At 33.3% G+C, this 14,809-nt stretch overlaps 1 protein-coding gene across 3 annotated transcripts in view; it reads right to left on the bottom strand.

Annotated features, from left to right (window-relative positions):
* Positions 1 to 691: 691 nt before the first annotated feature.
* Positions 692 to 14,809, bottom strand: part of LOC106872132 (transmembrane protein 181) — a 58,784-nt gene continuing 44,666 nt past the window's right edge. For all 3 annotated transcript variants that reach the window (XM_014919003.2, XM_014919004.2, XM_014919005.2), the window contains 6 exons: positions 12,440 to 12,567; positions 11,172 to 11,321; positions 9,676 to 9,778; positions 8,222 to 8,446; positions 6,838 to 6,904; positions 692 to 5,317 (listed from right to left, as the gene is read on the bottom strand). In XM_014919003.2, the coding sequence (XP_014774489.1) occupies positions 5,236 to 5,317; positions 6,838 to 6,904; positions 8,222 to 8,446; positions 9,676 to 9,778; positions 11,172 to 11,321; positions 12,440 to 12,567 (755 nt within the window). In that variant the 3' untranslated portion in view covers positions 692 to 5,235. The remainder of the gene's footprint in view (positions 5,318 to 6,837; positions 6,905 to 8,221; positions 8,447 to 9,675; positions 9,779 to 11,171; positions 11,322 to 12,439; positions 12,568 to 14,809) is intronic.

Below are 14,809 nucleotides of genomic sequence, written 5' to 3'. Positions count from 1 at the left end.
CCTTTTCTACATACTGAGCAGGGCCATCTACCTGAAGGGGTTTGTGTTTACTTAAGTTCAATAATAGCAGGTTTATAAACAACTTATCTATAGATAGACAGAGGTTACTCAGTTGCTGACGAAATCCCAATACAGTTGGAATTAGTCTGGCTGATTCTTCTTTTTCTATCCACATAGCCACAAGTTGCTTACATCTATTACATGCTTTGTTGGCTAAAATCTATCGATATATTCTGTAGTATTGTGTAGTATCAACATCATGACCAGCACCATCATGTCCACTTTCCATGGTTGGCATGGGTTGAGTAGGTCAAGAGAATAAATGGAGCAGAGGAAATCAGTGTCTTAGTTTTGGCATGGTTTCTACAGCTGGATGCCCTTCCTAATGGCAACTGCTTTATAGAGCGTACTGAGTGCACTTCATGGCAAGTGGGGGGGACACCACACAGATACACACACAACAAGCTTCTTTCAGTTTCTATCAAATCCACTCTCAAAGCTTTGGTCAGCCCGAGGCTTATAAGAGAAGACATTTGCCCAAAGTGCTGTATAGTGGGACTGAACCCAAGACAACATGGTTGGGAAGCAAACTTCTTAGCTACATCTGAAACAAATTATATACAAAAAAAAAAAAACAGTAGTGAAAGAAACAAATTAATGTCACACACACAACAAATAAGCCAACAAGTGATAAAACATATATAAACATAACTTTAATCAATAAATACATATATATTTAGTAAATGTTACAAACATTTATTTAGAAAATACAATAAATTAGTTTCATGCTTTATATTTTATAGTTATTTTTGTACATTATTTTACAGAATTCAGAAGTGTATTGAAAATTTGACAAAATGCTGAACACAACCTAAAATATAAAACTGAATTTAGAATGTAATAATTTTCAAGTTAGGGATAGAGGTGTGGTCAACTGAATTAACTACTATTATATTGCTGATACTTACTTTATTGACGCTAACCCTCCACCCACTCAGATAGGATTTGAAATGGGAATATGAAAGGACGTAACTAAATACCACAAAGCGTTCTGTTCATCCTGTACACATTGTCATTCACTTCCTTTAATAATCCAAAAACATTTGAAAATAGAGAAAATAAGCAACAGATCACAAGAAAAATGTGTGTACACATGTATATATGTAAGTGTGTGTATGCACATAGAGTAACATGTGTGTAAACATTAAAGTACTCAATACATGCTTGCAGTGAAGTATGTTGAGTCTGTTGTGTTCATGGGTAACTATATAAATAAATTTATAGCATGATTTCGAAGTGAAGTTTATCTTCATGGATGTAATGAAGAGGTTCAATTGATCATATTTCACTTGTTACTTGTATGAAACCATGGTATCAATTTAACTATACAGTTACCTACACTATATAAAAAGCAGTATAAATTGTTTAATGCATATATTTCAAACTAAGTTTCAATGCTGACATGGTTTAACTTGTTCAAACAAATCTGCTACAGTTCATTTGTCCTCTCACCCAATATTGCAGAATTAAAAAGTTGATCAGTCCCGACTACATGGCTAAGTTTATTGAGTCACGTAGACAAGGAATCTGACAGGAGCACAAGGCCACACATCATGACGGACGGTATAGTCGATTAGATTGATCCTAGTATTTGTCTGCTATTTCAGTGACCTTGGAAAGATGAGAAGCAAAGTTGACCTCAGTGGGATTTGGACTGGAAATGTAAAGGGACATAACTACATACTGCAAGGCATTTAATCCTTTGCTTTATTATTTCAGCCTGTCACCATTCTGTACATAATCCTAATATAGGCACAAGACCTGTAATTTGGAGGTAGGAGATAGTTAATTACATTGACCATAGTACTCAACTGGTACTTATTTCATCGACCTCCAAAAAGATGAAAAGCAAAGTCGATCTTGGCAGAATTTAAACTTAGAACACGAAGACAGATGAAATACGGCTAAGCCTTTTGACTGGCATACTAATGATTCTGCCAACTCACTACCTTTGTAATGTATGTAATAATAATGCAAATCAGGAGACATTCTTAACACCACATCTACTACAGATGACCTTCACTAAAATATTGTGTATGAGTCAGCAACAAGTGTTGTAAAGCAGATACTTTATTAAATAGATTAACCTGTCTTTGAGGTACTAGTAATTAGAAATGTGACCTATGAAATTCAGGTATTACAGAGGATACATATGTGGTTAGAATTAACAATAAGATGGATAAAGAGAACATGTAACATAAGCTGGTTATAGAGAACCAGAAAGATATAATGAAAGGGTCTGGAGAATTTGCAAAGACTATGAAGCACAGCCCCTTCTTCCAGACCAAACCATTAAAAACATGAGAAGTCAATAGCAGATCTGACCAAGTAAAATGATGTAGAGGAAGTAAAATGTACTGTGTACACAAGTTATTGCTAGAAAAGAACTTTGCACCTTCAGACTATGAATCTGGTATTCTATTGATATTTTTCTCATCAGAATGCTTGCTGGCAATCTTCAAGTGATTTTTCTAACTAACATGCATGCATGCATACATTATATATATATATATGTTGCCACTGGAACTATGCTCAAAACTTTAATTCAAAGCTAGAGTTGCTTATTGTTAAAAAGGTCAGTATCACAAGGATATGTAGAAAAATATAGTGCCTGAAGATAGACTAATTTAAAAAATGATAATAGAAATATAAACATGGAGATAAATAATAAACTTTAACTTTATGGAAACAAATGTAAAAAAATAAATCTGTATCAAACTCAAAACATTTGGATATATTTGTTGCAACTGAAATTATAACAATCTAAATTGGTATTCAAAGATAAATTAATTTTCATCTCACTGATCAACTGGTTTTAAAGTGATACAGCTTAACTCTTAAATCAAGAAACCATTTAAACATCGTTCATAAAACTAATATATTTAACTAATGGAATGTTTTCATTAAAACTTCAATTTTTTTGTATACAAAATTCAAATTTAACAAAAACAAAGTAGAATAAACTCCTTAGTTAAAGAAACCTACTGTGACTATAAAGTATATGGAATCAATAAAGAAAAATCAATCATTTTCTCTACTAGCTTACCTCATTGTTTCCACATAACCAATATCCTGAATCATCTGAAGAGTATCTTATGTATTGAACTGAAACTTAACTAACTGTTATGATTCTTTTACTTCCCTATCAAAGACAAACCATCATGAGAATATATTTATTTTAAATGGTTATCAGCAAGTGGGAGTCCTCTTTAAAAACCTAAAGCTTGAAATTTTGATAGGATTCTAATGAGAATTGAAATTGCACTCTTCGAAGTTGTCTTTTGAAGGGCTTTTTTTTTTTAAATTTACCCCAAGCTTTCTTGACAGTGATACTCAATATATATATATATATATATAATCATTTTGTTCATTTTTTTATGCTGGCATGGGTTTGACAGGAGCTAATAAAAGCCAAGGCTGCATCAAGCTCCATTGTCTGTCTTGGCTTGGTTTCTACAGCTGTATGTCCTTCCTAACACCAACCACTTTACAGAGGGAACTGAGTGTTTTTTACATGGCACCAGTACCACAAAGTAACTTACAATATATATATATACATATTTTTATGAAAATCAAATATCTTTTACTTTTGCTGTGTGGTGACTACTGCAATTTTCATCACTTCTTTATTAAAAAACAATAAATAAATCTTCAATGCTAACTGCAAAAAAAAGTAGCAAATATCTTTCCTTAGTGATGTCATCAGCACCTTCAAGGTATAAATTTGTAAACAGGTAACTAGTTCCTCTTTGAAACTTTACAGCTTCACTTTGTTAAAATGTATGCTATAAGTACATTGTAAAAATGGCTCCCAACATTTGTTTCAAAGAATATTTACCTTTCACTTTCCTCGTAACATTAACAATAACACTGAGATCTATGATTATTTTACAAGTGAAAAATTTTCAAAATAAATAAAGAAGGGAATGTTATGAAAACCTGTTTACATTTTGCCTCACTTTTTTTCATTTTTAATGTGTTAGCAATATTATTTGATTATTAAAAACAAAAAATCAAATTTTTGAAGATAACTAAAATTGTTTTCACCATTTAAGAGAAAATACTGCCCAATCAAAGATGCTTGATATGAAAAATGAATACTAAGTTTGTGATTGTAGTTTTCATATTTATATTAACTGGGAATAACATAAACTCTCTTAAAATGAATGTGCTATACAGTTCAATCCCACTTTTAGTTCTTCATTTTCAATAGAAAGTCAATGTTCAAACCCTACCATTGAAAATAACTGTCCTGTTTAGGGTTGTAGTAATTAAAAAAAAACAGAATGGAGTAAAATAATTCCTTGTTTCATTAACAGCTGCAGTAACACCAAACATTCCAGATTTACTATAACATTGAATATCAAAGTTATATTACAAAACTGAAAACTTGTTGGTTTCAGAATTAATATCTTAATGTCTTATGGTGATGAAAATAAAATGAATGAATAATCTACTGGAATAAAATAATGTTAATACCTTAATGACTTAGGGAAACAAAATGGATCAATAATCTAGTAGAATAAAATGTTTGTTCTAAAGGCTTCCTCCACCAAAAAAATTATCCAGAATGTTCCCTGTATATCTAAAACAAATGTCTGCTCATCTCTCCAAATGCAATGGGTTTTGGTAATAAGAAATGCAAATAGCTTTTATAATCACCATCTATATCACAATGTCATAACTATGAAGATAATTTCTCCCACTCTATATGAAGACAAACATGATAGCTTAGAGATTAACATGGTAAAATTAAAAAAAAGTTCCAAACAGTAAATTCAATTAAAATATATTCAACATTAGAGTGAATCCTACAGTGTTTGTAGGAGTCAAAAAAAAAAAGGGACTTTTAAATAAAATAGATATGAAATACTGTTACAAAAGAAATATATACACCCCAATATATACATAAAATGTCCTTCAAAACTTAAATGTAGATTGCTTTTCTGAGAAATATTTTACAAGAGAAAAATATTTGAATGCATTAAGTAGTTCATCTCTTTCACTATTGCTAACTGAATTTTTATATTTCTTTAGAAACAGTCTTGCATATAAAATAAGAAGAAACTTTACCAACTCTTCTTTTGCAAAAATAAACAGAATTTAAAAACCAATATTATTGTAAACAATATAAATAAGCATTGTTATGTTATAATTGTGAAGAAACTGGAGATTCTAGTGGAATGTATCATCATCGGTGTCATAACGATTCATTTGTCTCTGCCGACTTGTCAAGGAAACCTCTTCTTGGTCAGAGCTACAACAATAACAAGAAATGTCTATTAGACTATAACTACTTCGATAATATGGCAGATAAATTACTGAATAAAGAAGGTGAACAAAGTACATGAGAAAAACCAGTCAGAGGGAGAGTAGTATAAAAAAAAGATAAAAACATTGAAACCTGTCAATTGCTTCTCCCAGCTGGTTTTAAAGACAAGAATCACTTCCATTCACATCAACTCATTTTCAAAAAAATTTATCATTGATTTTATTGGAGTTATCTCCATTGCTTTTTTTTAGATGGAGAATTTATTACTGATTACATGAAAGTTAGCTCAATGTGTGTGTTAGTGCATCATTGTATCATTCAGACTATCATATGTTTAACACCAATGGTCACCTCCACCACCCCAATTCCAATAAGACATTAAATGAAACAAAAGTTGTATTAGAGAAAGAATTTTTTCATATAAAAACACACACACACATATATATATATCATCATCATTTAACGTCCGCTTTCCATGCTAGCATGGGTTGGACGATTTGACTGGGGACTGGCAAACCAGATGGCTACACCAGACTCCAATCTGATCTGGCAAAGTTTCTACAGCTGGATGCCCTTCCTAACACCAACCACTCCGAGAGTGTAGTGGGTACTTTTTACATGCCACCAGCACTAGCATTTGGCTTATTTAATAAGCTTATTAAACTTTATTAAAACACCATATTTCATGAAGTTCATGTTGAGAAACCCTGAAGTTGTAGGTTACAAATGTGTTTACATGGACAGTTGGAGAGAGCACTGATGAAATCCTAATACAGGATTAAAGCTAATTTGGCCAATCTTTCTTTTTCTGTCCATGATGATATTACATACAAAGAAGGTGTTTACATGTCTACACATAGTATTGGCTTATTCAGTATTCTATTATCTGAAATAGTAGTTGTGGCTATTGCCAGTGCCGTCTGGTTGGCACTCGTACTGATGGCATGTAAAAAGTACCATTCAAGCATTAGGCCTCATGGAAGCAGCAACAGGTGACCAAGATCCTTGGCAATATATCATGCTTGTGTTGACCTGTCAAGCCAAGCGAGACCATAGTCGTGGTCAATGCCAGTGTCAGGCTGGTGTCATGTACAAAGCACCTGCTACACTCAGAGTGATTGATGTTAGGAAGGGCATCCAGCCATAGAAATCTTGGCAAATCAAATTGGAACCTGGTGCAACCTCCCAGCTTATGAGTTTTCAGTCAAACCATCCAACCCATGCCAGCATGCAAAGCAGACGTTAAACAATGATGATGATTATATATGTACCAAATATGTAAAACACGGAGGTATTTTTCCAGACACAGATGGTAACACTTTAGTTATGCATATTACGTAATGTATATTACACAATCGTCCATCAGTCATTTAAACACAGTCAATCAAAGAAATATATTATTTCTTTGATTGGTTAAGATCAAATGAATGGTGGGACAACCCATTCAAGTAAAGTGAGTGCAACAGAGGAGATAAATTTCTTTCAAAAACCAAGATTAAGCTTACCCATAATGCACTTCTTCATCAGAATCATTCAACATAGAAAGAGCTGGATTGTCCTTGAAATGGGTTTCTTAAAATATAAAAATGTCATTTAATAAAGAATGACAGAATACAAAATTTGTTATAAAATAACGGTTTACAAACAATTTCAATTTTGCGTATATCAATTTAGTACATATAATCATTTAAAATATCTGATTCTTATTGATGGTCCCAAAAATTTGATATTACAATATCAACAACTCTTGTCCCTTTGACATGTGATATGATCTCTAAGGTGATGAAGTCTAAAATATTTACTAGTAGATTATGTGGTGAATAAAAGAAAATGAAGACGGTTATTTTACTACAAGAGAGATCTTAACCAAGTTCACTGTGAACCATTGTCTTACTTTCCAATAATATTCTTGTTTAGCAATAACATTTCATTAATTCAAAAATGGTTGTCTTTGGCCACACTAAGGACTTGGTTTTCACTGCAGAATATGTCTAAGATCTACAGAGGTAACAGATTTCCTTGCATGTGAAAAGTAGACTATAAGAAGCATGCATAAGAAGTGTGATTACTATATAATACTGAAAGTGAAGCATGTACTGAGGTTGGTGAAAAACGAGGTATGATCTGTTGGATGTATGAAAGAGTGCAAGTGAAGTTTAGAGAGTGACTGGATTTGAAAATCATGACTGTGTTGGTATGTATGGATAACAGTTGGGTGGACCTGAAGTAGACATTAAAAAAATGGTAAAATCAGATCTTTGTATGCTAACACTTACAAACGAGATTATGGATATCCAAGAAAATAATACAATGTATGGAAGACCAATCTAACCTATGTCAACATGATGAATGCTCTGTAATTATCACAATCACCCTCTCAAAAATTCAAGTCATGAATGCTGGATCAGGGGATAGAGAGACTAACAATTTGAGCAGGAGACTAGAATAAATTGTTTCCCAATGAAAAGACAGTGCAAAAAAATGTCAGTCATTACATCATTTCACATTACAACATACACAACTTGTTTTTATTCAAATCTCTGTTGGGGAAGAGAAATAACAGAATTTTGACTACAATATTTGGCTGGTATTTTGTTTCATAAATTCCAGAAGATTGAGACAAATAGATTACTATGATAATCATAGTCTCAACAAGGTAGAACATTAGACTGCTGTCTTCACAAGCTAGGTATGAAATCTAAGATTTTCAATATAAAGTAAATGGATGGTTGCAATACTATTCCAAAGATATTGATATAACTGTAATAGCTAAAAAGCCAGCCATAGATTTTGTTTGCCCATTGCTTAGCTATATTTTACGGCACCCAGTTAAGTCAATAAGCTCCACAAAAAAAAAAATTATGCAAGGAAGTATATATGTTTTCTTACCATAAATAGCATTTTTCGAAGGGGAATACACAAAGGCCATTGTGTAAAGGTAAAAGTTGAGTAGACCATAAAAAGAGACAAACTCAACAGAATTCTGGTAACGAGTTGTCAGCTCAGATACAAAGTTGTCTTGCAACATGGATCCTCCAAAGCGTAAGAATGTAATTGCCACAGAAACCACCAGAATTATTAACATAAAAACAGTCAGGAATTTCAGCCTAATATCTGGAAAATATTTAAAAAAATTAAACAGATATTTTTTTAATTCAAAGAACTTGCATTTTATAGTTACAAAAATATAAATGAAAAAACAATAATATTGTAAAATTGTGTGTGATGCTCCTTGGAAAAGGTCTTAAGAATCAGTACTTAACTGTAGCTTCATAGCATGAAGCAGCTACTATTTCCTAGGTGATGTAGTGGTATCTATTGATAGTGAACTAAGGTAATATAGAATAAAATATTTTCCCCAAAAACAGTGAAACACCTGTAGTAGATTTGAACTCCTAACTTATGAGTAAGTAATCCAAGCCGTATGCATTTATCCCACCTATGCATAGAATAGAGAAAAACCAATCATGTCCTATAACATCATGGGAAAAAGTCAAATTCACAGCAAGTTAATGAACTTTTATGGATTGCCTTTTGCCAATACAGACTACCACTGGTTTCCTTGGATTCAAGATAAGATCTTACCTTAACACACTACCTCATGGACAAGCTATGTCCTCCAATCAATTTACTACCACTCTATTTACATCTAAACAAGCAACTTGTGTAACAACTCAACCCATTTCATTCACTTCTCCTCAACAAACAAATGGGGGTTATTCAGTCTATGAGATACAACATTCAGATATTTCTGAAAATCATCACACCTGACACTTTTAAAAGAAAGGTGATGTATCAGAAAACTATAGTCTTTGTATATTGGGATGTTCATGACTGCAATGTGTTTGCACATAGACCAAATGAATCAGAGCTGATTTGGAGTTTAACAGCAACAACTACTTTTCCTCCCATCATCTCTACAGTGTCTTCTAAAACAGCACACCAAACACTTCACCCAATCCTTCCTCCCCAGAACTGCAACTCCCTAGATTTCTCTCAATATTTTTCCTACAGGCATCAACCTACAAAAATTCAAAGTGACCTTCAACTACATGAACCACTTTAATGTGAAAAGGCCTTCAAAGTACATGAAAATACTGCACCGCCTTCCCTTAAACTAAATTAACAAAGAATAAAAAAATTTGTTGAAGTTTTATCACCCTTGCCAGGATGAACATCAAATCTAACTTTGATGGGGTCTGAATTGAAAAATGAGGGACAAAATTAAATACAATAACACATGAAATAAGTCTTAACAGTCAAGTGTCTGGGTCGTGTCCAATGTTGTCACAATAATTTTAATTAATGAATATTGAAAAGAAATTTCAATGTAAGCTATTTACCAAAGTAAGGCATCGTCTGCAATTCAGCAAATGCTTGAATTAACAAATAACTGAGATAGACGAGATAAATTCCACCTACAATGAAGAAGCAAACCTTGATACCCTGAAAAAGAAATTAACAAAATAAAATGATTTACTTCAATATTCAAAATACAAACAAGTTAGAAATAAACAACACTCAAAAATATACATACATTCCATCTCATACACGCATAATAAATAGTCGTTGGCTGGATCTGCTTGATATAAGCCAGCAATCTTTAGAGTAGCAACTACATGTTTTAATTTCTTAACCATTAAATTATCCGGTTTGCATCACAATGATAAAAAAAAACATATTGCTATCAATTCAAAATTTTGGTGTAACAGCTCTTTAAAACAAATATACTTCTTGCCTTAGTTTACTCAAGCGGTGCTGTGAAAAGCTACTCAACTACAATTAACTACCCATGAAATAATTCCATTTTCTGTATTTGAGAATATTTAGAGTGATATTATCTAAGGTGAAAAAATCCCCAATATTGAGAGAATGTGATCAGCGTGGAAAAACAATGAATTTGATATTTAGGACAAAATAGACATGTCTATGAAGCAAAAAATGCTCATCAAAATAAGTCTTTCAATAAAATAAGTCTTCACAGCAAGACTAAATCTATCCACAATGTAGAATGAGTTTATAGCATTGCTAGATAACAAAAGCAAAATATAAAAGTTGCAAGAAATTAGCCATGGTGAATGTCAGAAACAATAATTGCCATAAAGCTCCAAAACCAGTTAGTGTACACTGAGGAGAATGTTCTAATGTTTTGAAACCAAGTCCTCCATCAAAGATTTATTCTCCAGTGATGTGTCTTTTCTGCAATGTTACAAATATCTTTTTCTCAAGACACACCTATTCTGGCATATCAACTTGATTTTTGTAAACATTATTAGCACCATTCTAATGCAATCAAATAACATTAGCAAATTATGTTACCTAATAAACATCTAAGTAGCTTCAAATATTTCTTAGAGAGAAATTTTATTTACTATTCCAAGACTAATGTTACAAACTTTTTTTTCAAATTTGAAATATTCACACAGCTGAGAAATTAACCCAGATAGTAGAGCTCTTATTTAGTATGCAATTACCAGAATCAAAGCATGGATTTTATGTAGTTACCTTTTTAAAATGTACAATAGCTGTGGTGTTTATGTACCAAACAAGTGACCACAAGACTCCAAGTTCAAAGATTACTACTGCTGTCATTGTGTTATACTCTTGTGTAAGGCACATAACTCTGCTTGGTCAATTATTCACCACCACCACCCTCCCAAACCATCTTCATGGTTAGTTAAGAAAAAACTGAAAAATATAAACAATTTCTCCAAACCATTCACTAATACAAACATGGAAAAATAGTTTGATGTATCCACAATTTGGAATTATTAAAAAAATCTTTTTTTTTCCAATTTTTTAAAAATTATATTTTAATCAACAAGAAATAAATACCCACCATAAAATTAGTGTGATCCAAACGATAATAAAATGTTGGATCTCTCAGTTCATTATACTGTTCCCATGATGCCAGTGTCACAGCAGCTATCCATAACAAACCGACAACTATTAATTTTGGTAAATAGAATTTTGAGAACCGTCGGTCTGTCTGTATGAAAATGAAAACAAAAGTTAACACATTGTAGAAATACAAATGCAAGATAATTGACACATACTACAGTTTTTGCTGTATTTTAAATTACTTCTAACAAGGGAATAAAGCCACAAATTTGGGGAAAAGGTATAGTTGATCAGACTGACTACTACTTAAAGAAATGACTCTAGTGAGAGATGAACTTACAATCCATGGGTCCAAAAACTCATATCATTTAAATCCAGATGAGGTCAACTTCACATTTCCTCCTTCAGCTGCATTTAAATTACTGTTGACTGAATATATAATTTTCTAATGTATCAGATAAGTCTTAGACATTTAATTGTTAACCTATGCTTACATATAAATGTACACATAGATACATATACACACATGTGTATGTGTTGCATTATTCCGCTTCGTCATTGGAACAATGTACAAACACATGCATCCTATGATCCGATGATATCACTCGCAGCTTAAAATACAATGTGCATTTGTACAAATCTAGTGAAGAATTTTCTCTCAGCTCTCTTCCAGCAGTGAAAGGCCTTATTACATCCAATTAAACTGGAATGTGTTAAATATGACTTTACACAAATGTACTTAATTCAAAGCTTCGTCATGCAACATTTTATCTGTATGTGTGTGAGAGAGAGAGAGAGAGAGGGTGTGTGTGTGTGTGTGTGTGTGTGTGTGTGTGTGTGTGTGTGCATGCACGTGTGCGTGTGTTGCATAAAGTAGAGTTGCCTACACACACAGAGGCAGAGTTCTAATAGCAGCAGCAGATAATTATAGGAGCAGAAATCATAATTCTTGCACCAAATCACAGTAACATTAAGGTATCTGTTGAAATTTAAAATCTATAATAATATTCCAGAAATGAGGAAACTGAAGCAGAAAAAGAGTGAAGTCTTAGCTTTGAAAAAAAAATAACTATACTCTAGTTTGTGTATTAAGTACACTTTCACTCGATTGCATACACACACATATATATTGATGTATTCATGCATATTCCTCAGATTGAGCCCAACCAAGAAGCTGGAAAGTCTAAGATAGTACAATTATGTTTTTCTCATCTCATTTTCATACACAAGTACACGAGAATATGAAAGGAAAAATAATCAACTCACTTGTCGAATGCCATGGTAAAGACACAACCAAGAAAGTAATAATGCACAGAGGAATGTAGCCTGGAATATTCCATCCAACATGCCAGGTAGCCAACTATTCACTAGGAACGTTAATGGAAAAATAGGGTCTGCAAAATATAACAAGACTCAGATAATTACTTCTGCATATATACTTAATGAATTTTTTTTAGTGAACAACACCTCATCCTCAATTATTTATAGCTCAGTGAATGTGTTTTGACAATATCACCTCATCCACTCAATTTGATCACTTTCATTTATAACAAAACAATAATTTAAGCATTAAAATTTCTTTCTTGACAGTATTTTTATTCTTATCATTTTCGTTGTAATTGGGTATTTTTATTAACAGATTTGAAAATATTCTATGGACAATGCACAATGGAGTTGACAGAGTATATACCATATAGTATTTGGTTATGTCTCTTTACATAGAGTTAAAATCACCACATACATCAACTTTGCCGTTCATACTCCCAGAGTCGATCAAGTAAATAGCTTGATATAATCAAATAAATCCTTGAAATCAAAGCACCAGTATAGCCACAGTTCAATAACTGAAATGTATAAATGAATGAAAGAACTTCACTAATGAAGCTGGGTGACCTCGCTGGTGCCACATAAAAAAGCGTCTAATCCACTGTTAAGTAGTTGGCATTAGAAAGAGCATCCAGCCGTAAAAATCAAGCCAAACCAGACAGTGAAGCTTGGTGCAGTCCTCTCACTTGTCAGCTTGTCAAATTCAAATCGCCCAACTCTTGTCAGCATGGAAGACGAGCATTAAATGATAATGATAATGATGTGAGACCTTAGGCGATATGTTGTCCTTGAGAAGACCCCCATATCAAGCCAAGTTCAAATTGCATTCATGGCCAATGCCAGTGTCACGTAACTGGCACTCGTGCTAGCACATAAAGAGCACCCTTTGAACGTTGGGCAATATGCTGTGCTTAAGAAGAGTTGTCAAGCCAAATGAAATCATAGAAGTGGCTGAGACCTTTGGCAATATACCATGCTTGAGAAGACCTATCAAGCCAAGTGAGATTGTAGTAGTGGCTGATGCCGGTGATTCATAAGTAGCACACATGCTGGTGGCATGTAAAAAGCACCCCTACACTCTTGGAGTGGCTGGTGTTAGGAAGGGCATCTAGCTGTAGAAATCATGCCAAATCAGATTGGAACCTGGTGCAGCTCCCCCAGCTTACCAGTTTTCAGTCAAACCGTCCAACCCTCGCCAGCATGGAAAACAGATGTTGAACAGATGATGACATGCATCAACAACAATATTTACATGTTTTTCCATGCTCGCATCTCATCACCTGTCATTTCCTTCATGTGATTCAAGCTTTTTTACTTCTGTCCAAGTCTCCTTCATTTTTTTACTTCTGCAGATCCCTTGATCTCTTGGCACTTCTTTACCCAACTATTATTCTCCAGACTCATCATATGTCCACACCAGTACAGTCTCCCCTCTTGCACACTACATTTTATTTCCCTTAAAACTGACTCATTTCTGTTCTCTCAGCTTATTTCTGTACTGTCATTCATGCACACAAACTATATATATAAATTAATAAACATATTCCCACTATTTTTACATACAGGTAGTTTTGAAGTACAGAATTCTCTGACAGGTAAAATTTTTACATTTAGATGCTCTTAACAATTTAGATGTTCCTACTGTAAAGTACAGTATCTGTCTCTAACTTTAAGCCAAAAAGAATGTACCTTTCTCGAGAACATAGCAAAGTGATCTAAAACCAGGTTAAACAAATTGAAACTTGGAAATATAAGACACATAAATACTGTAAAGTCTGATTTTCTTATATCTACTCCTTCCAGCTTAAATAAATAATGTAACACTGAAGTTTAACAAAGATACTGATTTCTTGCTAAGAAAGGCATAACAAAAATTTAAATCAGACCTCAAGTTGCTAGGGTTCAGAGATGAAATGACAAAAGTGGTAACATGCTGTATGGCAGACTCATCCAACTTATGCCAACATGGGAAAAAACAGTCATTCAAACATTGATAAAAACATTAAGGATTAATGTTGGCAATGTTATTATCAACATCTGAATTGATAATAATACAGTAACTCAGATTTATAGGGCTGGGAAAATGGGGATTACATCATCATCATCATCGTTTACATCATCATCGTTTACATCATCATCATCGTTTAACATCCGCTTTCCATGCTAGCATGGGTTGGACGATTTGACTGAGGACTGGCGAACCAGATGGCTACACCAGGCTCCAATCTGATCTGGCAGAGTTTCTACAGCTGGATGCCCTTCCTAATGCCAACCACTCCGAGAGTGTAGTGGGTGCTTTTACGTGCCACC

Source organism: Octopus bimaculoides, chromosome 2 (genome assembly GCF_001194135.2).
Source record: "Octopus bimaculoides isolate UCB-OBI-ISO-001 chromosome 2, ASM119413v2, whole genome shotgun sequence".
In the NCBI taxonomy this organism is placed as follows: Eukaryota; Metazoa; Mollusca; class Cephalopoda; order Octopoda; family Octopodidae; genus Octopus; species Octopus bimaculoides.
Note: the sequence above shows the minus strand (reverse complement) of the source record. Positions and strands in the feature narration are given on the sequence as shown.